The sequence below is a fragment of the Pseudorca crassidens genome, chromosome 3 (genome assembly GCF_039906515.1).
Source record: "Pseudorca crassidens isolate mPseCra1 chromosome 3, mPseCra1.hap1, whole genome shotgun sequence".
Lineage (NCBI taxonomy): Eukaryota > Metazoa > Chordata > Mammalia > Artiodactyla > Delphinidae > Pseudorca > Pseudorca crassidens.
The window spans coordinates 137,828,707-137,852,194 of NC_090298.1; the positions used below are offsets into that span (position 1 = coordinate 137,828,707).

The following is a 23,488-nucleotide window of genomic DNA, read 5'->3' on the forward strand; positions in this document are numbered from 1 at the left end:
AGTTTTGTCATTGTGGAAGTGCACTGGTTTGAGAGCAGCTGTACTGATTCAAGAAAATGCCAGCACCATGGGTATACAGCTGATGCCCACAAGGTTCACAACACTGACTAACTTGAAATTGTGCTGAAGTTTGAACCTAAACCTCCTGCCCCGAGGCTGACATACAGGAGCTCCATGTGTGAGCCACTGAGCGATTCCAGAGTTGCTTGATAATTCCTGATGATCCTCAACTGTAGTTTGACCTCAAAAAGAACAAGGGTCTACTGAATCCTTGTTCTTTTATTCCTTGAGTAGGAAGTTCTTCAACCTCACACAAGTGGAGCAAAGGCTCAATGCCCAGCACTCAAATGTCAGTTTCTTTTCTTATACTATCTCCTGCCTATATGCGTTCATCAGGTAATCTCTACATCATAAAAAAGAAAAGATCTCAGGAGCAAAGACCAGCATGGAAAAGAAAGCCACTTTCTTCCTTCAATGTAGAGAGGCAGAAAGGTAGGAAAGTAATTAGGAAGACATCACCAGACACTAAGAGAGTCATCAAATCTTTTAGATAGAAGAGCTCTTAGGGGTCATCTTCAACATAATACAGTAACACCCTATAAATCACTGACTCTTTGTAGGTAACTGGTTCTATCCATGGGTAGTTTTAAGTATTAGAAAGGTCTTTTTTATAACTAAAATCTTGATTCCTAAGTGCCCATTCATGGCTCTTGGAAGCACCACTGAATAAACTGTATTTCATTTACTGATGGTGTAAAATACCATCAACTGTAAGGCGCATCATCACTGTATCCTGTCAATAAACTGTAAGATGCCATCAAATATAAGAAACACCTTCTAGAATCAATGAAAATTCCTCTTCTACACAACAGTCCTTCTGATAGTCAAAGACATCATCTTCCCTGGGGCTCTACCTCAATCTTTTCTCCATACTAATTATTCACAAAGTCCCAAATTATTCTTTTTTAAAAGATTTTTTAAAGAATCTAACATTTACAAGTTAGAAATATCATACAAAAACCTTTCCCCCAAACCATTCAAGAGTAAGTTACCAGCATGCCGCCACATTACCCCCAAATATTTAGTGTGTATTCTACAAACAAAAAACCATTTATAAACAGAGTACAACCATCAAAATCAAGAAATTAACACTGATACATTACTAATCTAAGAGTCCATTCAATTTACTCAATTTCCCAATAATGTCCTTTATAGCGGCCCAGATGAGAGCCATGTATTGCATTTAACTGTCATGTCTCATTAGTCTCCATCAGTCTGGAATAGTCTCTCAGACTTTGCTTGATGTTCACGACCTTGACACTTTTGAAGTCTACAGCCCAGTTATTTTGTATAATGTCCCTCATTCTGGATTTATCTGGTGTTTCCTTGTGGCTAGACTCAGGTCATATACCTCTGGCAGTAACATCACAGAAGTGATGCTGTGCTCTTTTCAGTGAATACTCCCAGGTGGCGCAGTTTTGATATATCCCATTACTGGTGACATTCACTTTGATCATTTTGTAAAAGAGATGTCCTCCAGGCATTTCCACTGTGAAGTTACTCTTTTTCCCCTAGTAATTATTAAATATTCTGTAGGGAGGTATTTCGAGACCAGGTAAGTATTCCATTCCTCATCAAACTTTCAATTTATTTTACTTTTTAGATCAGTATGAAGTCATAGTTACTATTTGTTTTTTTTTTTACTTAATGGTCTAAAATACTATCATTATTCATTTTGATGCTCAAATTCCAAACTGTGTTTGATAAAACACGTTTATAGACTTTTTCCATCCTGTTCTTTTTTTGGACATCATTTTTCAATGTCTTTTTCAATTCTTTCAACAAAGAATGAATACTTCCAATATCAAGAGCAGTATGAGACTAATGTCTTCCTTCATCTGAATATTATGTTCACAAGGATACAGGCCAAGCCTTCAATATATTTTTTAGCAGCCATGGCACATGTTAGCATATGCTGAGCTTACATGATTGAAGGTTCCCAGCTGTCCTCCACTTGAACTGTTAACTTAAGCCGCGTCTCCACAAAACCTTGTTACTAACTTTTTTTAAACCCATTTGCAGGCTGACCTAATAAATACTTCCTTTTTGTTGTTATACGTTCCAAGATCCACCTAGTTTTGTGTCATTTTCAAGTTAAGATACTTATATTTATGTTTTCTTATAAGTTTTTTTCAATTTAAAAAAATTTTATTGAAGTATAGTTGATTTAAAATGTTGTGTTAATTTCTGCTGTATAGCAAAGTGATTCAGCTATATGTACACATATTCTTTTTCATATTCTTTTCCATTATGGTTTATCACAGGATACTGAATATAGTTCCCGGTGCTATACAGTAGTAGGACCTTGTTGTTTATCCATCCTGTATATAACAGTTTGCATCTACTAATCCCAAACTCCCAATCCTTCCCTCCTCCATACCCCCTCCCCCTTGGCAACCACAAGTCTGTTCTCTGTCTCTGTTTCATAGATATGTTCATTTGTGGCACATTTTAGATTACACATGTAAGTGATATCATATGGTATTTGTCTTTCTCTTTCTGACTTACTTCCCTTAGTATATTAATCTCTAGATCCATCAGTGTTGCTACAAATGGCATTATTTCATTCTTTTTTATGGCCAAGTAATATTCCATTGTATATATATATACCACATCTTCTTTATCCATTCATCTATTGATGGAAATTTAGGTTGTTTCCATATCTTGGCTATTGTGAATAGTGCTGCTATGAACATAGGGGTGCATGTATCTTTTTGAATTATAGTTTTGTCTTTATATATGCTCAGGAGTGGGGTTTGCTGGATCATATGGCAACTCTATTTTTAGTTTTTTGAGGAACCTCCATACTGTTTTCCATAGTGGCTGCACCAATTTACATTCCCACCAACAGTGTAAGAGGTTCCCTTTTCTCCACACCCTCTCCAGCATTTATTATTTGTAAACTTTTTAATGATGGCCATCTGACCAGTGTGAAGTGGTACCTCATTGTAGTTTTGATTTGCATTTCTCTAATAATTAGTGATGATGAGCATCTTCTCATGTGCCTAGTGGCCATCTGTATGTCTTTTCTGGAGAAATGTCCCTTTAGGTCTTCTGCCCATTTTTCGATTGGGTTGTTTGTTTTTTGATATTGAGCTATATGAGCTGTTTGTATATTTTGGAAATTAAGCCCTTGTCAGTTGAACCACTTGCAAATATTTTCTCCCAGTCTATAGGTTGTCTTTTCATTTTGTTTATGGTTTCCTTTGCTGTATAAAAGCTTATAAGTTTGATTAGATACAAGTTCTTGATAAAAAATTTTTAATGAGTGGAGAAAGAAAAGTTAAGTACACAGTTAGGCATTCCAGCCAGGGAAGATTTAAGTTGAGAAGAAAGTAATTTACATTAGCTTTCACACCAAGCACCAGCACTCCAAAGGCCTTACAATATGTTACTTATGTTTAAGAACTTCTAAGTCTGAGAGCTCTGTGAACTGAACAATTAAGAAAATGGATGGTGGTTGGTGTCAGCCAGGTTTCTCGCTTTTGGAGTGGGAGTTTACAGGTAAGCAAAGAGAGAAAATTAGAATGATCTATGTAATGTAATGGATTAGAATGTAATGGATTAGAGTTGGAGACCTAAGTATGAACTTATTCTTAGCTTAATATAGATGCAAATGGTTATATGTAGAAATATTTATACATATGTGCATATACAGGTTATTAGTATACACACATATATTTCCTTGCTCTGTCAACTGGGAAGGCCCAGAAGCAACAGAACCTTAGTAGTAACAAGTACACTTAATACCCAGAGCCTGGTTTCTAATATCATTCTCCAATAAATGGAAACTAGGGTTCCTCAGAGAAATGGCTGATTCTAGGACTGGGACAGGAAATATACACAAGATGATCCTGGAGCATCTTACAGAACCAGAAAAGAAGGAAGTCCTCAAAAAAGCAAAACAAACAAAAAACCGACACCCATGGTAATGGCAACATGTCAAAGGACACAGGAGTCAACTGAAAGAACTCTCAATGGCCAAAGCTGAAATAATTTGATCAAAAAAATAAGTAACACTGTATTACAATACAAAGTATAAAATAAATATCCATGAGTCCATATTGATACATATAAATGACTGAATAAATTATAGAGAAGAGATGAATCATCCAGATGAAATAATTCCAAGTAAATATGTAATACTTTACCCTAAGGAGGGGAAGTCTAACTCCCCACTCCTTAAGTGTGGGCTGTGCACAATGACCTCCTGAAGAGTGTTGCATGGAAGAGAGAAAAGAGAAACTTTATTTATTTATTTATTTTATTATTATAATTTGTTTTGGCTGCATCAGGTCTTAGTTGTAGCACACAGGATCTTTTCGTTGTGGCATGCAGGCTTTTCTCTAGTTGTGGCATGCGGCCTCCAGAGCCCGTGGGCTCTGTAGTTGCAGCACAGAGGCTCTCTAGTTGTGGCGTGTGGGCTCAGTAGTTGCGGCGTGTGGGCTTAGTTGCCCCACGGCATGTGGGATCTTAGCTTCCCGACCAGGGATTGAATCTGCATCCCCTGCACTGGAAGGCGGATTCTTAACCACTGGACCACTAAAGAAGTCCTAAAAGAGAAACTTTATAGTGGAGAAGCCTGACAAACAGCCAGGTGGTCAAGGTCAACATCAACAGTGATCACTCATATTGGTAGTACATGATATGATATGATGAGAATGACACTTTACCTCTGTGGTCTTCCTCCCCAAACCCATATCCTCAGTCTAATCATAAGAAAAACAAACAAATCCCACTGAAGGACATTCTACAAAATACCTGAACAGTAGTCCTCAAAAAACTGTCATAACCAAGAGGAGCCTAAGGAGACATGATGACCAAATGTAATGTGATATCCTGGATGGGATCCTGGAACTAAAAAAGGACATTAGATAAAAACTAAAGAAATCTCAATAAAGTATGGCCTTTAGTTAATAATAATGTACCAATATTGGTTCATTAAGTATAACAAATGTACCATACTAAAGTAAGATGTTAATTATAAGAGAAACTGGGTGCAGGGTCTATGTGAATTATTTGTACTATCTTTGCAATTTTTCTGTAAATGTAAATCTGTTCTAAAAGGTTTATTTTTAGAAAGAGTCATTCTATAAAAGGGAACAACTCATCAGAAAAAAAGGAGGCTAGAAAACAAACAACACTTTTAAAGTGCTGAAATCCAGAATTCTGTATCTGAAGTCCTTGAAAAATGATGGCAAAAAAAGACACTTTCAGGTAAATGAATGATGAGAGAATTCATCACAGCAGATCTGCACTGCAAGAAATGATTAAAAAAATTATCTATATTGAAAGGGAAATGACACCAGATGGAACTTGTAACTGTAGAAAGAAAAAAAGAACACCAGAAATGCTTATATGTGAGTAAATATAAAAGCCTATCACTTTTCCCTTCATCAGTTTTTCTGTTGCCATTACCCTCACCAACAAAGGATCTCTTTTCATTCCTCCTCTAAAGGCTCTGCAGACTTAGAATTTGACAGTAGGTAGAAAAGCCCTCCTAGGGAGAGACTGTCTAGAAACTCTGGGGGATTTTATACTGTTACAAACATGGAGGGGTGCCTCTGGCATTTAGTAGGAATGGGCCTGGGAGGCTAAACATTCTGTAAATACAAAGGACAGTTCTGCAGAGCAAAGAATTATCCTGCCCCGATATGACTCACATCCCACCCCCTGAAAAACCTGAATTGAGGAGCACTGTAAGGCATCAATTAAGGGGTAAGTAGCCTCACCAGACCTCTGACACATGCAGCCAGGCTGCATCATCTTCCTTAGCAGCTGTGCCTGTGGGACTAATTCTGAGCTTGCAACTGTAAATCCAGGTCATCATCATACGAAAAGCAACCAAGTAAAAAATGTCTTTTGTCCTGTAACCTATGGACCTGATTTCTAAGCCAGTATTCTAAACCCCACGCAGATCCTTTACATTATTTTAGCTTCTTCCTCTTCTGTTGCTGGAGAGGAAAGGATAAGCACAGGCAAGATAAAAAGGCAAATCAAGGGGCTTCCCTGGTGGCGCAGTGGTTAAGAATCTGCCTGCCAATGCAGGGGACCACAGGTTCGAGCCCTGGTCCAGGAAGATCCCACATGCCGCGGAGCAACTAAGCCCGTGAGCCACAACTACTGAAGCCCGCAAGCCTAGAGCCTGTGCTCCACAGCAAGAGAAGCCACTACAATGAGCAGTCCACGCACCACAATGAAGAATAGCCCCCACTCGCCGCAACTAGAGAAAGCCCACGCAGCAACAAAGACCAAACTCAGCCAATAAATAAATTAATTAATTTAAAAAAGGCAAATTAAGTGATGAGTCCAAACAATTTACTCAGGATGCTGAGCCTGCAATGTCCGTGTTAGACAGGAAGGCTAGAAGATAAGTTGTCTTAAGTATCTGGCAGAGGGAGGGGCGCTCCATTTCCAGAGAAATAAAGGACAAATTTAGAGCTTATAAGAAATGTTTTTAAACAGAATCATCAGCAGTCATTTTTTTAAAAAGCTGTTATTTTTATTTATTTATTTTTTGGGGGGTACACGGGCCTCTCACTGTTGCGGCCTCTCCCGCTGCGGAGCACAGGCTCCGGACGTGCAGGCTCAGCAGCCATGGCTCATGGGCCCAGCCGCTCCACGGCATGTGGGATCTTCCCAGACCGGGGAACGAACCCGTGTCCCCTGCATCGGCAGGAGGACTCTCAACCACTGCGCCACCAGGGAAGCCCAAAAAGCTGTTATTTTTTAAAAGCTACTGCCTATATGTTTCAGTGTCAGATTTTTCTTGATAATTATGAATTTTTGAAAAAGTAGATGGATCATATGGAAGATACAGAAGAGATATATGCAAACTCAGGCCAAAAGATACAATTAAGACTCTGTTTCCTGCTATAGCAGTACATTTAATGCAAGCTCAACCTTTTCTGAGGTAATTAAATCCATATTCAATTAGAACCTAAAAACTTTAAACAGTTAAAACAATAGTATGACTATTATATTGATATTATAATGTATTATTATATATTAATAATATATATTATTAAAAGCCCATTTTCTTGATGGGCTTTAGAATAAAATAACAGATTGACACCAAGTGGCCCCAAATTATGGATATTTAAAGATATTTTGCAATATGTTTGTGATTTATCTTTGTTTTCATAAAGTGTGAATTTTTACTATTCACAAAGTGATTTATTCTATATTTTACAAAGTGTTTTTTTTCTATTCATTGCTAGATAATAAATATAGAGCTATATACTTTTTTTTTTAAAAGAGAATATGATGGGAAAAAGGTGAAGAGCTATTTAACTAATTCTATTCAACCAGCCAAAGAAACACTAAGCAGCATTTGATACTGCTAACTGACATAAAGATAGAAAAGCAACATTATTATTTGGTTACATGTTTATCTAAATTACTTCATCTTCCCATTAACAATGAAAAAAATGTCCACAGATTCTTACAGACATACAAATAAAACTATAAAAGAGATCTCCAATTTGACAATGATCTGACACAATTTATGACTGTTAAACAGTAAAGTCTATATCAATTTTTAAAAACCAGGAAAATAAATCCTTAACTTTCAGACAAATGTGTATTATTTTAATGTGCATTATTTTAAACTATCCAAGAGCCCATAACTTCCCCCTTTACACTGCCACATATCTGTTCACTACAAAGAACTTATTCTGCCAACTAGAGGTAACAAATAAAACCACAAATTGAGCGGTCTTCCTGTCAGTGATGTCATGGACACTACGCCAGAAAAGATGTCCTTCAGTCACCAGATGAAGGGCATTCATTAGAACAAACATGAACAAGCTCCTGAAACATCATCAACAAGGCAAGAAAATGAAATACCTATACTTAACAATGTGAAATTTAAAAATTAGTTATAAAATATATCCTTAAATGGAAAGAAACCTTAACAAAGCTAAATGTCTTCATGAAATCATTTCAATGTAGCACATACTTATTTTGTTCAAGGTATTCTGCTGCCCACTGCAGAGAATAGAAAGATAAGACACAAACTTTAACTTAAAGAAACCCGCAGTCTTCTCTCTACTGCCAGTCTAGTATGCAAATGATGACAACATAAAAGCAAAAGGACAGTACTGTCAAGAGGTACAAAAAGACACCGTGAAGACTGCAGGGGCCTTGGATAGTAAACTCACTGAGGGTGTGACCAGGGGTCTTTTTTTCAACTCTTACCATTTCGTATTAGTTCATGTCACAACGCATAGCACAAAGGTTTTTTTTCTTAAATGAAGGGTGGATAGAATTGACATGAGAGCAAGGGAGGACTAAAGCATGGATCTTTGGGTCTACCCCTTGAGATGTGGAGTTATAGGTCACTGGGGGAATCTAGTGACTCTGATGGAAGGGTCCTTGAACCTCATGTAGAAACAGGAAAAGAAGGGGCTCTATGGAGGGAGAGAGAAGCAGTGACACATTAATGAGCCAGGAAAACAAGTGGTTCTCAGAGCATAAAGATTTTCTATGTTGTCATCCTACATAATAGGGATTCATGGCCTTCCAGAGAAATAGATTTAGAGACGAAAAAGGTCTTCCCACACAGTAGGCAACGTGGCCTACATCACAGAGGAGGTCAGTGAAAAATCTGAGACTAAAACCTAGTTTTCTTGTCTTTACCTATTTCTCAAAGCAAGATCTGTGGGCCAGTGGCATTAGCCTCACCTGGAAACTTATTAAAAATACAGAATCTCAGGCTATACCCCAGACCTACTGAATCAGAATCTGTATTTTAACAAAATTTCCAGGGGATCCACACGCACATCAAACTTTGAAGAGTATTCCAGAGCACGTATCTAGATGTGAAATTACTGGATCACAATGTGTGAGTTCTTTAACGTATCAGATGGTGCTAAATTTCTCTCCAAAGTATTGTTATCAAGTCACCGTCTCATATTATTCTTTCTAATTTTCTGTGTATCTAATTACAACATAAAGCCATTTCCTATTGCTCTTACATTCCATTTGCCTTACAAAAGTTCCATTTCCTAAGAATATATCCTCAAACTCTATCCCTAAATTTCCTTATTTTTGTTGTTGTATACTAAAATGTGATAAAAGTTACATGGTCAAATAAATTTAGGAAACCATAGGTTCATCAATTAAAACAAGTCTTTAAGACTTCTCAGAGACCTCATTATGTTTATTAGGATAATAGTGGAATACTTTTCAAGCATTTTCCAAAACTTATTTTATCATTTACCTTTTTTCTCCATGGGTCATCTATGGAACATATCTGGATACACTAACATTTCAAGGAACACAGATGGGAAATCCATGTTAATTTATAGAGAATTCCCTCCTTTTTTAAACAAAAATAATTAAAAAAAATTCAATTCCCTCTCTAATAATCCCCAGATCTTCTTATACTTAAAAGACTCTCATTCTCGCTACTTCTCTGTGGTTCTGTGTATGTAAAATAACATCACAGAGGAAGAAAAACACAATCTGCTCAGCTGAATTTCTCCCTATTCATTTTTCATGTTTTCAGTAAGAAGAAATCGATAAGGTCCAAAATTTCAAAGTTTTTCTTACCTCTAAGGCAGCTGAGGAGAGCAAACTGTCACCTGCTCTGAGACCTAAGCAGAAAAACCAGTCTTTTTTTAAAAAAACTTTTATTGGAGTATAGTTGATTTACAATGTTGTGTTAGTTTCAGGTGTACAGCAAAGTGAATCAGTTATACATATACATATATCCACTCTTTTTTAGATTCTTTTCCCATATAGGCCATTACAGAGTATTAAGTAGAGTTCCCTGTGCCACACAGTAAGTCCTTATTAGTTATCTATTTTATATATAGTAGTGTGTATATGTCAATCCCAATCTTCCAATTTATCCCCCCACCTTACCCCTGGTAACTGAAAGTTTGAAAAACCAGTCTTGAATTCAGTGTTCCCACACATGATGTCCTGCAAAATCAGACTGACCCTTAATTTCCTTTTGGTTTCCCTGAAGAAATGAAAAGTGATCTCTGGATAGTGAAAATCACACGTTCTTTCTATTTTATTCTTTATAACTTTTCTTTAGTTTCAGTTTTTCTACAATGAGCATGTGTTACTTTTGCAATTACAAAAAAAAATTTTTAGTTCTTAATTTGAAGGGAAGAAAACAAGTCAGAGCAATAAAATTTAAATCTGTCTGCATTATCCTATCAAGATACACACAAAAGTATCAATGACCCTCAATTAGGGTGAGATCTTTGCAAGATAACTGTCTGAAATCGATTATGTGAATATTAACTACATGATTAAAATGTTAATTCTCGGGCTTCCTGGGTGGCACAGTGGTTAAGAATCCTCCTGCAGGGGACACGGGTTCGAGCCCTGGTCCGGGAAGATCCCACATGCCGTGGAGCAACTAAGCCCATGTGCTACAACTGAGCCTGTGCTCTAGAGCCTGTGAACCACAGCTACTGAAGCTCGTGCGCCTAGAGCCCGTGCTCCACAACAAGAGAAGCCACCACAATGAGAAGCCCGCAAACCGCAATAAGGAGCAGCCCCCGCTCGCTGCAACTAGAGAAAGCCCGCACGCAGCAACGAAGACCCAACGTAGCCAAAAAAAAAAAAGTTAATTCTTTAAATAAGTCATTAATCTTTAAAATTTTTATGAATGCAGAATGAAAGTTTATCTAGGTTTCAATTTTAAGAGAGTGAACTGGTGAACTGAAAGACCATCAAAAAACCTTTGTCTAAGCCTCTCTTCTGCTGGCCCTTGCCTGCTTCAGTCTCCTGGTCTGTAAGTGGGAGAGTACCTGTACCATACATGGTTATGGTGAGGATTGGCTATGAAAATATATAAAAAGGGGGCTCCTCTACATCACATGTCATCAGAGAAACATAAATTAAAACAACCTATTACAACGGCCAAGATACAAAAAGTGATAACACTAAATGCTGGTGAGGATGTGGAGCAACAGGAACTCTCATTCACTGCTGGTGGGAATACAAAATGGTACAGCCACTCTGGAAGACAGTTTGACTGTTCGTTACAAAACTAAACATCCTCTTACCATACAACTCAGCAATCATGCTCCTTGGTATTTATCCAGGGGAGCTGGAAACTTATGACCACATAAAAACCTGCACACAAATGTTTATAGTGGCTTTATTCATAATTGCCAAAACCTGGTAGCAACCGAGATGTCCTTCAGTAGGTGACTCGATAAACTGTGGTATATCCAGACAATGGAATATTATTCAGCACTCAAAAGAAATGAGCTATTAAGTCATGAAAAGACACGGAGGAAACCTAAATGCATATTACTAAATGAAAAAACCCAGTCTGAAAAAAGCCCAGGTTTTGCTGGGAACATAAAATTGCTCTAAAAAATAAATTCTATTAAAACCCAAAAAAGCTCATAGCCATATAGTGCCTGCCATATACACAGCAGTGCTCAATAAACTGCAACTATTGTTATTAAAACAGGTACATTAGAAATATCCTAAATGCTTCCACAAGAAATGAAGAAATATTACTACTGTAATTATAATACTTACTAAGTCAGTTTCAACATTTATCCTGATAAGATAAAAAGCATCCTTCTCAAACAGGTAATCCTTAAGAATCCATGACATAACTTGGATGAATGATTCTAAATCTAATATATTATTTTTCAAAGTTATCAAGTAAAATGTAAAATGACTAAGGATTCAGTCACAGCCAGTTACTTAATAAGTGCAAGTTTTACAGGCTTTTATGGTCATTATTTAAGAAAAAAGTTCAACTAAAGGAAAAAAAGACATGCATCTCAACAAAGAAATGGCAATACCAAAAATAAATATAATCATTGAATTATGTTGGAAATGATATGGTTTGAGCAAGAGGTAGAATTCCTACCTATAAAGCAATCATTTCTCAGAAGAAAAACAAAGTCTACAGTTTCCTTTTTTTGTTTACCTGGATGAGTCATGGTGACTGGCTCCTCTTTGGATTTATTATTGTAGATGACTACAGCAACTGCATTGTGGAAAGCAGCCCGTGATATTTTCTCTTTAAAGGTGCAATTTCCCCTCTGCAGCAAGGCAATCCACTGTTTGATGTTAGGAGGGACAAAGAACCGTGTTTGAGGATCACAGCCCAGATGATCAGCAACTAAATAGATGAGAAAAGAAAAAGAAAACAGACATTAATTTTTTCCTCAAGTAAATAAAATCAATCAAGTCTTCATCAAAGTGCTCAACTATTCTCTGGATACCATACAGCTCTACAGCACTTCAAGCAGCTCACTGCCAGCAGAGCTATAAATACATCCACAAAGGACAATGCAATGAATCTGAATCTATATCTGCACAGGGAGAGAGATGCTTCATTAAAATGTTACCTGTAATGCAAATTAAAACCGTGAAAAATTCTGTTTAACTTTATAGATTGACAAAAATATAAAAGACTGATAATATCCAACGTAGGCTGGTGAAGAGAGGAGGGAAAAAACGCAAATACAGAGAACCCCCCAGAAACCCAAGTGACTGAGCTACCCTGACTTTTGCTCATTCATCTGCAGTTACTCATCTCTTGATCCCCATCTCCCACCATCACCACAAGGAGACTGATTTTGCTTGGGGTAAATGAGGAAGCCAAACTAAACTTTGGTTCAGTTACCCAGCAGTCTTGTTGAAATTCAAGCATGCTTGAACCAATTTCTCAGTAAGTGTCAAAGGAAATTAGAAAAGTTCAGGCCTGTATTTGAAAGTTTAAATTAGCTAAAATAACATGAAACTAGAATTAAGATGTTATTCCTCTAATTTATATTTACTGGTAAATATTACCCTACAGTTTCACATTAGCATACATATATTAACTTACTATATCCACTTGTCTAACAAGATACATAGAGACACCAAAACTATCCCTTGGGACAATAAATTACATGGTCATTGTCCTAGATTTGGAGGGACAGTTTTTTCAAGTACATTTAAATTTGTACTTGAAGCTCATCAATTTCTGATCCTGCAAATACGGTAATCATAGCTCAGGCACTCTTCGCAAATCTTAAAAAGCTGTCCCGGTTGCTCTTTCCACTCCTCATTCTCGCATTTATAACAGGTTAAAATGAAAAGGGAAGGGCAGTTCAGAAGGAGGAAAAAAGTCACAAATGTTATTTTGAAGACTGCAGGTATGTATGCAGTGCCAGAGGACAATGGGCCCAAGCCCTTCCTGGAGCCGGTCACCAGTACTTCGAGCGCTGAGAGGGAGGGAGGGAGAGGAACACAGCACAAAAAGGTAACACTAGAAGCAAATAAATAATGAAAATATTAAATAAATATTAATCAATAATAAAGTGTATAAAAAGACAACACCAGTGGGGAAATGTTTGCTTTCTACACCCCAGAAGCACATTGCTTAGCAAAAGGGTGTGCTTAGCATTGCACACCCCAGAAGCACATTGCTTATCATGGTGATGGATGGCAATGAGAGCATATTTGCTACCAGGGGTCTCCTAATACACAGTAAGTGGGAGACAAATGATTTCACAATTCGCCATGGTTGATATTGTCGACGACTATGACTCATCCTTTTCCTTAAACAGTTTCTGCACTCTGAAACTTTAGTCCTTTCTCAGTCAAATTAAACAGACAGAAAAAAGCTTATGTCATGATTTTAGTAGTCAACTATTGAAAGACACAGTCAAGGCATCATGAAACTTTGAAATCCTGAAACAGACTTTACTTTCAGTAATATCTGTTTCACAGATAATTATGCTGTTTAAAAATATAAGCGTTTAGCCAATGTGTTATGATAACCTCACTGTCTTGGGAAAATTTTCAAGAATATCTGAAGAGATCTGTATGCTTGTCTTCTGTGAAACATTCACTATTTTTCCTGTGACTTATCCTGTCCTCCCTATGATTTCTTACTCATTCACAGTGCAGTAAAGAGAAAACAACACAGTTATGGAAGCAGCAAGACCTGGGGTCCAAATTCTAGATCAACGATTTCTTAGTCGAGCACTGTCACAGGTTCAATTTTCTGATCTTCTATTTCTACTAATTTATAAAGACTGTATGTGTCAATCCCAATCTTCCAATTTGGGACTGACACATACACACTACTGTATATAAGACAGATAACTAATAAGGACCTACTGTACAGCACAAAAAACTCTACTCAATACTCTGTAATGGCCTATATGGGAAAAGAAATCTAAAAAAGAGTGGATACATGTATTTCTATTACAGATTCACTTTGCTGTACACCTGAAACTAACACAACACTGTCAATCAATTATACTCCAATTAAAAAAAAAAAGATTGAAATACAATTCTTACCTTACCAGAGTTACGTATGTGAAAAAGTCTATAATAATTCTTCTACCCTTGAGTGCTGAAAAAATTAACTTCCCTTCCCTTAGTTTTCTGGGTGCCATCCTATCTTGTCCTAGTGATCCAGCTTGGTGCCATGGGGATGTTCTACACAAATGTGTGTGACGTCTACCCACAGCCCGGCAGCACACCTCCACTCCATACCCTTTGCTCCTAATAACTACCACTCTGTTTCATTCTTTCTCCCTGATGCTCTGACAGTATCATTGTCAACTTAGAAGAACAGCAGTTCACTAATTGTCACAATGTCTAACACTGAAAAGACACCGAGGGGAGCAACAACAGAGCAAAATCAAATACACTGAAGGAAAACTTTAAAATTCTCTTAAGGAATGCCCACCCACTAAGAACAGATTCTATGAACAACTGCATTATCAAAACAAATGCCAACAACAGACTGTATGAGCAAAAGAATGTTCCTGCTCCCCCAAATTTATCCAAATCATCATTCACAAAAGGTCTTTGAAAACATTTGTATCAGTAAGAATATAATATGCAATAATAAGAAATTCCAGTTCTTGTTCAAGGAAGTAGTTATTCAGAAAAAGAAAATAAGGGGTTTTCATAATCAGTACCATGGTACGTTTATTTTATCTATCTATTCTTTTCTGTAATCAAAAAATAACTTGAACAATGAAAATAATGTCAACAGCTCTAAAACAAATTCCCAAGAGGACTGATGACTGATTGTGATTAAGTAGCACTACTGCAAAATTTAATACCAGTTGTTTATACTTGAAGCAATTTATTAAGTGAAGACATGGTAGTATGGCATAAAAGATCTATGAACCAGTAAATTTTTTTCATTAAAAGTCATAATGAAAATGTGAAATTATAGGTGATATAAAATATTAAAGTATTTTACAATTTTATTTGTCAATTATACCTCAGTAAATCTGGAAAAAAATTTTACATCACTGAAAAACTTCAGTTTTTTTCTGTATGGCCTTTCCTGTTGAGTCCAGAAATAGTTACGAGACTTTTATTTATTCCTTGACAAGAACCAAACAATTCTGGACAGGAACAATTATGGAATCCTCACCTCAACGAATACTAACTTAAGTGCTCAGCATCGTACTAAATACCAAAGAGAAATACAATAGAACCAAACATCTTGGTCTTAAGTGTTAAAGAACCACTAAATGTATTGAGGAGGCATGCCTGTCACAGAAATTAAATATCAGCTAGGTAGTTTAAAGTGCCAACACAGAGAGTGCTTAGAAATTTAGGAAAGGAAAAGAGCAACATAATGGTTCAAGGTTTAGTGGAAGTTGGAGGCTAAGACACTTGAAAACTGCTCAAGCAGAAAGGAGGCGGGTGTACAAGTGACTAGCACAAGAACACAGAACAAAGATTAAGAGCCTCTCTCAAACTCTTGTGAAAATCAAATAAGATGATATATTGAAAGGCTGATATTAAATATATGAATATTTAAAGGGCTCTCTGAGTGGATAATAAATAAATAAAATCTCTCTTCCCTACCCCAGAGCAGCCGGAAGTTCTCCACTTTGATTAATTTCACTTAATAATTTCACACCATTTCTTAAAAATGCAAACACTCCATCTGCTAAGTAGTGATGTCCACATTGTTGTGTGGGTGATGTTTCCTTCTGCGCCCTGAGAACTTGCAAGAGCCTTGTGGGGCTAGGGCACTGATGCATGGTTGCTGGATTCCTTAGGCACGCAGCACAGGTACCCCAATGTGACACTTGCTCTGAGAGGCTGCGTGTCTTGTTTCCTCCACCTTAAATGCCAGTCCCACCACTCCTTTGCTGACCACCTCCTAAGCCTCAGGATTGTGCTAAAATATCTTCTCTGGAACGCCTTCCCAGTCTCCTAAGGCTGAGTTGGGTGTTTTATTCATGTTTCCATGGTACCCTGAGATTCCATTTATTTTAGCATTTATCACACTTTATTAGTAACTGGCTGTTTATTCTAAGTCTCTCCTAAAGCATGAGATCTAGCATCTCTGCCAGTATCTCTGGCATACAGCAGACACTTAACTTACCTGATGACGGGAGCAAGAGAAGAACGACAGAGGGAGATTAAGCAAGACCTGATATAAAGAAAAAGCTGTGCGAAAGACCTCTCTGTTTCATGTGGTAATGTTCTGATAGGGGTAATGTTCTATCAGTTGTTTCCTACAAAAGAAGTAAAAATAAAAATGAGCCTAACTAGTTACCCTAAATTTAGATGTTTCCATTATCAGTATGTTCTGATTATTTGCTTTTCTGTTTTCACATTAATTATAATCTCTTTAATCTTTAGATTTCTTACTTCTACCTTGTCTTTATTTTCCGTTTGTTAAATTTTAATTTTATGATTCAAAGGAAAAAATACAATTCTTTATTTTTGTTCCCAACTTTTTTTTTAATTGAAGTATAACTGATTTACAATATTGTACTAGTTTCAGGTGTACAGCAAAGTGATTCAGTTTTATATATGTGTGTGTGTGTGTACGTGTATGTATGTGTGTATATGTATACATATATATATCCTTTTTCAGATTGTTTTCCATTATAGGTTATTAAATGATGCTGAATATAGTTCCCTGTGCTATACAGTAGGTCCCTGTTGTTTATTTTATATATAGTAGTGTGTATCTGTTAATCCCAAATTTCTCCCTCCTGCCCTTTCCCTTTTGGTAACCACAAGTTTGTTTTTCACCCAATTTTCTTAATTTTATACATTCAGCTACTGGACTTAAGTATCTAGCTTTCATCCCTTCACACTTCCATAGATAAATTTACTTTCTTACTATTTCTACACTTTCACTGAAATCTAACATCTCATTTCTTTTTATTACTTATCTTTATCAGTTGTTTAGTCTAGTTGAAAATGTTTACTCTTCCTTTTGTTTTAACTTTCTGCTAACTTATTTGCAAGTTTCAATTTTTTCTCTTAACCTTGTATATACTTTTTAAAATCCCCCTACCCCATACTTCTGTTATATTTTTTTTCTGTTAGGATCTGTTATCATAATGGCCTGCAAAAGTGATCTGGACCCTAGCCCTTCTTGATTTCTCAGGAACCTTGTATTAATGATCATTCCCTCTTTTTCTTTTTCCTCTCATTTAAACCTGCTTGTCTCTTCCATCTTAAAAATAAAGGAGAAGAAGGAAAGATATCTCAAAAGACTCCATTTTACTGCCACTGTTCTCAAGAGCTGCCTGTACCTGTGATTCTCATCTCCTCAGTATCCACCCCATTCCTCATCACATTTTAATCTCTGCATCCAGCCACTCCACTAAAAGTGCTCTAATTAAAAGGCACCAATAACCTCGGTGTTGCTAAATCCCAGGACATGCCTAATCCTCTTCCAAACTGACCTCGCAGTAACATCTGTCCCAGCTGAGCACTCTTCTCTCTTGGCTTTCAGGGCTCTCATCTTCCTGGCTTTCCTCTTCCTCCTCTTCCTTCACAGCCCTCCTTCCTAGTCTTCTTGACTGACTCCATTCCCTCCACATGAACACTCAAACCACTTGGACATAGGTCTAAGACTCTCCAGAGCTAGAATTCTCTCTACGTTGATGGCAGACTTTTTTTTACTGGAATAACGATGCTCACTAACATTTCATGCCAATCAGCCCTTTTCTGAGAAACTATTTTTCAAATTTTACTTCTATAAATCCATAGTTTCCAATATATACAACTAAATCAGAATGCTAAGAATCAGGAGAGGAATACAGATAATTAAATGCAGGGAAGAGATGGTCTTGCTTTGATGAGCTAACAGACATTCTTGAATGTCTTTACTGGTTCACACAGAAGGAGGCATAGGAGAGCACCTGTAGGCAGGTGAATGGACAGTCACTTTCTAATTTATTTGTTTCCTGGCAGCTTTGCCCCACTTCCAGGCAAGGCCATGGGATCACCTTGAGGTTTCAAATGGATTCTATCAGTTGCCAAAAAAACCCACCCCAAACCAAAACCAGAAACAGAAACCTAATTTAATTTGGGCATCACCTCTACACAGTCATGCTTTAAGTGACACCTACTTGAGAGCAAGCTTTAGGGGGGGAGGGAGGTAGACAGACGATCTAAGATGAGGCACACAGAAGTTAAATTACATATGAAGGAGAGGCCTTTTCTCTGTTTTCCACAGGATGTGAATAGGAAACATGTGACTCCAGTTGTTGCTCGCAGTCATTTTGTGATAAAGAGGGGAACAATCTTAGGATAAAGTTAAAGCTATGATGACAAAGGGACACTGAAAGGGACAAGATCCTTGGTAACACTGCTGAGTGCTGAATCTCTGAACCCTGAAAGCTGCCCTACCTTGGAGTTTCCAGTTCTGACACAGGATTAATGTCCTCCTTATCTGTAATCAATCTAAGCAGGAATTTGTTACTTGGAGCACTCACACTTCTCATGTGAGTCAAGTGGCAAAGGTCAAGACTGGGGCTTTATCCCTGCTGAGGGGCTCTCTTAATCCATCAGGATCCTTGGCAACTCAAACCCACCAAGAAGATCAAATCATAAGAAGAAAGCTTCTTGGAAAAGTCCTTTGACACAGGGAGGCAGCTGTGATGCCAATTCTTTGCCTCCCTCCTTCGAGGGGAGTGGTAGCTATTCAGGAGTGGAGAGCTTCACTTGAAGACAAACATTTTTTTTTTAATATCTTTATTGGAGTATAATTGCTTTACAATGGTGTGTTAGTTTCTGCTTTATAACAAAGTGAATCAGTTATACATATACATATGTTCCCATATCTCTTCCCTCTTGTGTCTCCCTCCCTCCCACCCTCCCTATCCCACCCCTCCAGGCGGTCACAAAGCACCGAGCTGATCTCCCTGTGCTATGCGGCTGCTTCCCACTAGCTATCTACCTTACGTTTGGTAGTATATGAAGACTAACATTTAAAGCAAGGGTTCTTGACAAGGATACATGGGTAGAATCCAGGAGGCCAGGGAAATCGTCTTTACTTTCACTAAACGCTGACATTTAGCATTTTCTTCATCTGTAATTCTGTAACCAATAGCAACTACATTAATTTTTGTTATCTCAAAATACTGGTAATTAAAGTTATTAAACCCACACCAAGAGCTTGTTACTTGATATGTTAATAATCACATCTATTACTATGTCACAAATATTTTAAATACGTTGATACTGTGTTTCAGTATACTTGGTTTCCTTTAATCCTATTTACTTTTGTACTGATCACTATCCTGAGAAGAAGTCCACAGTTTTCTTTTTCACTAGACTGCAAAAGGAGTCTCAACTGCCAGGTTTAGTTTGTTTAAGTTATATGACATATTTGTATCTGTTTCTATTACTTTACTTTGTTCTTATTATCCCTAAGCTTCTTTATACTACCCCCACCCCCACTTCTGAATGAATAAATAAAATTTTCTTTATTACCCTCTTTATTACCCTCTTTTCTTATTACCCTCTTTTCATACTCAAGTTCTATTTTTTAGAAGTTACCCTTAAAAAATTAACATGCATACCTGATAAAAAGTTTACATTTAATCAATGCCTCTATCTTCTTCCTTAATAACACAAGGCTCTTAAAAGGGCTGCCATAACAAAGTACTATAAACTTCGTGGTTTAAACAACAGAAACTTATTCTCTCACAGTTCTGAAGGCCAGAAGTCTTAAATCAAGGTTGTTGGCAGGGCCATCTTCCCTCTGAAGGTCCTAGTGGAGAATCCTTGCTTGCCTCTTTTGGCTTCTGGAGCTCCAGGTGACCTTGGCTTGTGGCTGCATCACTCCAACCTCTGCTTCTGTCTTCACATGGCCTTCTCCTCTGTGTCTGTCTCTTCACTTCTGCCTCTTATAAAGACACTCATCATTGGATTTAGGACACACCTACGCAATCAAGGATGATCTCATCTAAAGATCTTTAATTTAATTACATCTGCAAAGACCTTTTTTCCAAATAACGTTTCCACATTCACAGGTTCCAAGGATTAGGACGTGACTGTACTCCGGGGAGACGACCATTCACCCCCGCTTCAGAATGAGACTCCAACCACCACCTTTCATCGTATGTGTAACTGCCCACTATGCAGTTCCACCTTACTTTAATTATCCCCTCAATGTTTCATACAGTCAATGTTTGTTAAACTTTACCTACAGATGCTTGTCAGTCCTTACATTAGTCAGGGTTCTCCAGAGAAACAGACCAGTAAGATATTTCTGTGTGTATAAAGAGATTTATTTTGTAAGGAACTGGCTCATGCAATTACAGAGGCTGACAAGTCCCAAGATCTGCAGGGTAAGTCAGCAAGCTGGAGAATTGATGGTGGAGTTCCAGTCCGAAGGCTGGCAGGCACGAGACCCAGGGCGCGACGATGTTTCAGTTTAACTCCGAAGGCAGGAAAAAGCCAATGTCCAGTTTGAAGGCAGTCAGGCAAGACGAATTCTCTCTTATTTGGAGGATAATCAGCCCTTCTGTTTCATCCAGGCCTTCAAGTGACTGGATGAGGTCCACCCACAACAGGGAGGGCAACCTGCTTTAATCTGCTTTATTCAATCTATCAATTTATGTGTTAATGTCATCGAAAAATACCCTCACAGAAACACCCAGAATGATGTTTGACCAAATACCTGGGAACCCTGTGGCCCCGTGAAGGTGACACATAAAATTAACCATCACAGTACTCCTCACATCTCAATTTTCCCTTCTGTGTTTCCTCCTTCTCACTTATTCTACATCTTTTAGAACTTCTTTCAATGAAGATCTTTAAGGGTAAACTTGCTTTTTCAGGTAAACTTGTCTTTACACATCTGAAAACTTCTTTCACTTTCCCTCATTCTTGAATGATAAATTAGGGTAAAAAGTCTAGATTGTTATTGTTCTGTTAGCACACTAAAGATAATATTCCATTGTCTTCTGCTTCTCATGTTGAGAAGAGGCTGAACAAAACATTTTAATTATCTAGGCTCTCAAATGTTACCTACTTTTTACTTTTGCATCTAATATTTTTAAGAAGTAAAATAAATATGATCTATTAATCACCAATTTTAACCTCTTCGGATATATTCTGAAGAAACAAACTTTTCACTACCTTTTCATATAGAATTTTAAAGGAAAAGGAAACAATATAATATCTTCTGTACACCTAGAGTGCTGGATATATCAATCAACATTGCAAGAAGGGTCATACGTAGCTGAACTGTCAGCAAGTTTAATTGCCAATAGCTATCCATTATCGTTTGTCTTCTATACTTAGTTACTGTAGATCTCAAATGGATTTTGATTATTTTTTACATCCTTAGAACTTACATATATCTGTTGGATGTTCTCCATGACATAATAAAAAGCATCTTAACAGTAATTTTAAATGATGGCTAACTCAAATCACTTAACTTGAAAAGTCATGTTCAGAAATAATTTCTATTAAAACTGATGTAACAAATACTTCATGCATAAGAGATGCTATAAATCAAAATAACTAAAAATCACTGCTAGGTCCTTGTACAATCATGGTATCATAGTACACATACACAAGTGCTAATTATTTTATCCACAGCACTCCCCATTCCACAAAAGCATCATAACACTGAATACAACTATTTCTGAGGCTCTCTTTTCTGCTGGCTCCTATCCATCATGTATTCCTCCCACCACAAGGATGGTTCAACATCCACAAATCAATGTGATACACCACATTAACAAAAAGAAGGATAAAAGTCATATGATCATCGCCATAGATGCAGAAAAAGCATATGATAAAATTCAGCATCCATTTATGATAAAAACTCTCAACAAAGTAAAATGGGTAGAGAGGGAATGTACCTCAACATAATGATAAGCCCACAGCTAACATCATACTCAACAGTGAAAACCTAAAAGCTTTTCCTCTAAGATCAGGAAAAAGACAAGGATACCCACTCTTGCCACTTTTATGCAACACAGTACTCGAAGTCCTAGCCAGTGCAATTAGACAAGAAAAAGAAATAAAAGGCATCCAAATCTGAAAAGAAGAAGTAAGACTGTCTCTATTTGTACATGACATGATATTGTATATAGAAAACTCCAAAGACTCCACCAAAAAAACTGTTAGAACTAATAAACAAATTCCATAAAGTTGCAGGATACAAGATCAATATATGTAAATCAGCTGTGTTTCTATATACTGATAACAGACTATCAGAAAGATAAATTAAGAAAACAATCGCATTTACAATCACATCAAAAAGAATGAAATAGGGTCTTCCCCCGTGGTGCAGTGGTTAAGAGTCCACTGGCCAATGCAGGGGACATGGGTTCGAGCCCTGATCCAGGAAGATCCCACATGCCGCAGAGCAACTAAGCCCATGCACCACAACTACTGAGCCTGTGCTCTAGAGCATGCAAGTCACAAATACTGAAGCCCGCGTGCCACAACTACTGAAACCTGTGAGCCTAGAGCCTGTGCTCTGCAACAAGAGAAGCCACGGCAGTGAGAAGCCCTCGCACTGCAATGCCCCCACTCGCTGCAACTAAAGAAAGCCTGCGTGCAGCAACGAAGACCCAACGCAGCCAATAAAAAATAAATAAATAAATACATCAAATCTAAAAAGAATGAAATACCTAGGAATAAACTTAACCAAGGAGGTGGAAGACCCGTACAATGAAAACTATAAGACACTGACAAAAGAAACTGAAAAAGACACAAATAAATGGAAAAATAATCTGTGCTCACAGACTGGAAGAATTAATATTGTTAAAATGTCCATTCTACCCAAAGCAATCTACAGATTCAGTGTAACCCCTACAAAAAGTCCAATGACATTTTTCACAGAAACTGAATAAACAATCCTACAATTTGTATGGAAGCACAAAATACCCCAAATAGCCAAAGCAATCTTGAGAAAGAAGAACAAAGCTAGAGGCATCATGCTTCCAGATTTCAAACTATATTACAGGACTACAGTAATCAAAATAGTATGATATTGGCATAAAAACAGACACATAGATCAATGGAACAGAATAGTCTCCAGAAACAAACCCACACATATATGGTCAATCAATTTCCTACAAAGGGGCCAAGAACATGCAATAGGGAAAGGACAGTCTCTTCAATAAACAGTGATGGGAAAACTGGACAGCCACGTGCAAAAGAATGAAACTGGACCACTATCTTACACCATACA

The 23,488-nt window shown here is 37.4% G+C and overlaps 1 protein-coding gene across 4 annotated transcripts in view; it reads right to left on the reverse strand.

Annotated features, from left to right (window-relative positions):
* RNF130 (ring finger protein 130) overlaps positions 1-23,488 on the reverse strand; it is a 140,715-nt gene that overhangs the window by 99,035 nt on the left and 18,192 nt on the right. For all 4 annotated transcript variants that reach the window (XM_067732622.1, XM_067732623.1, XM_067732621.1 and 1 more), the window contains exon 2: positions 11,978-12,172. In XM_067732622.1, the coding sequence (XP_067588723.1) occupies positions 11,978-12,172 (195 nt within the window). The remainder of the gene's footprint in view (positions 1-11,977; positions 12,173-23,488) is intronic.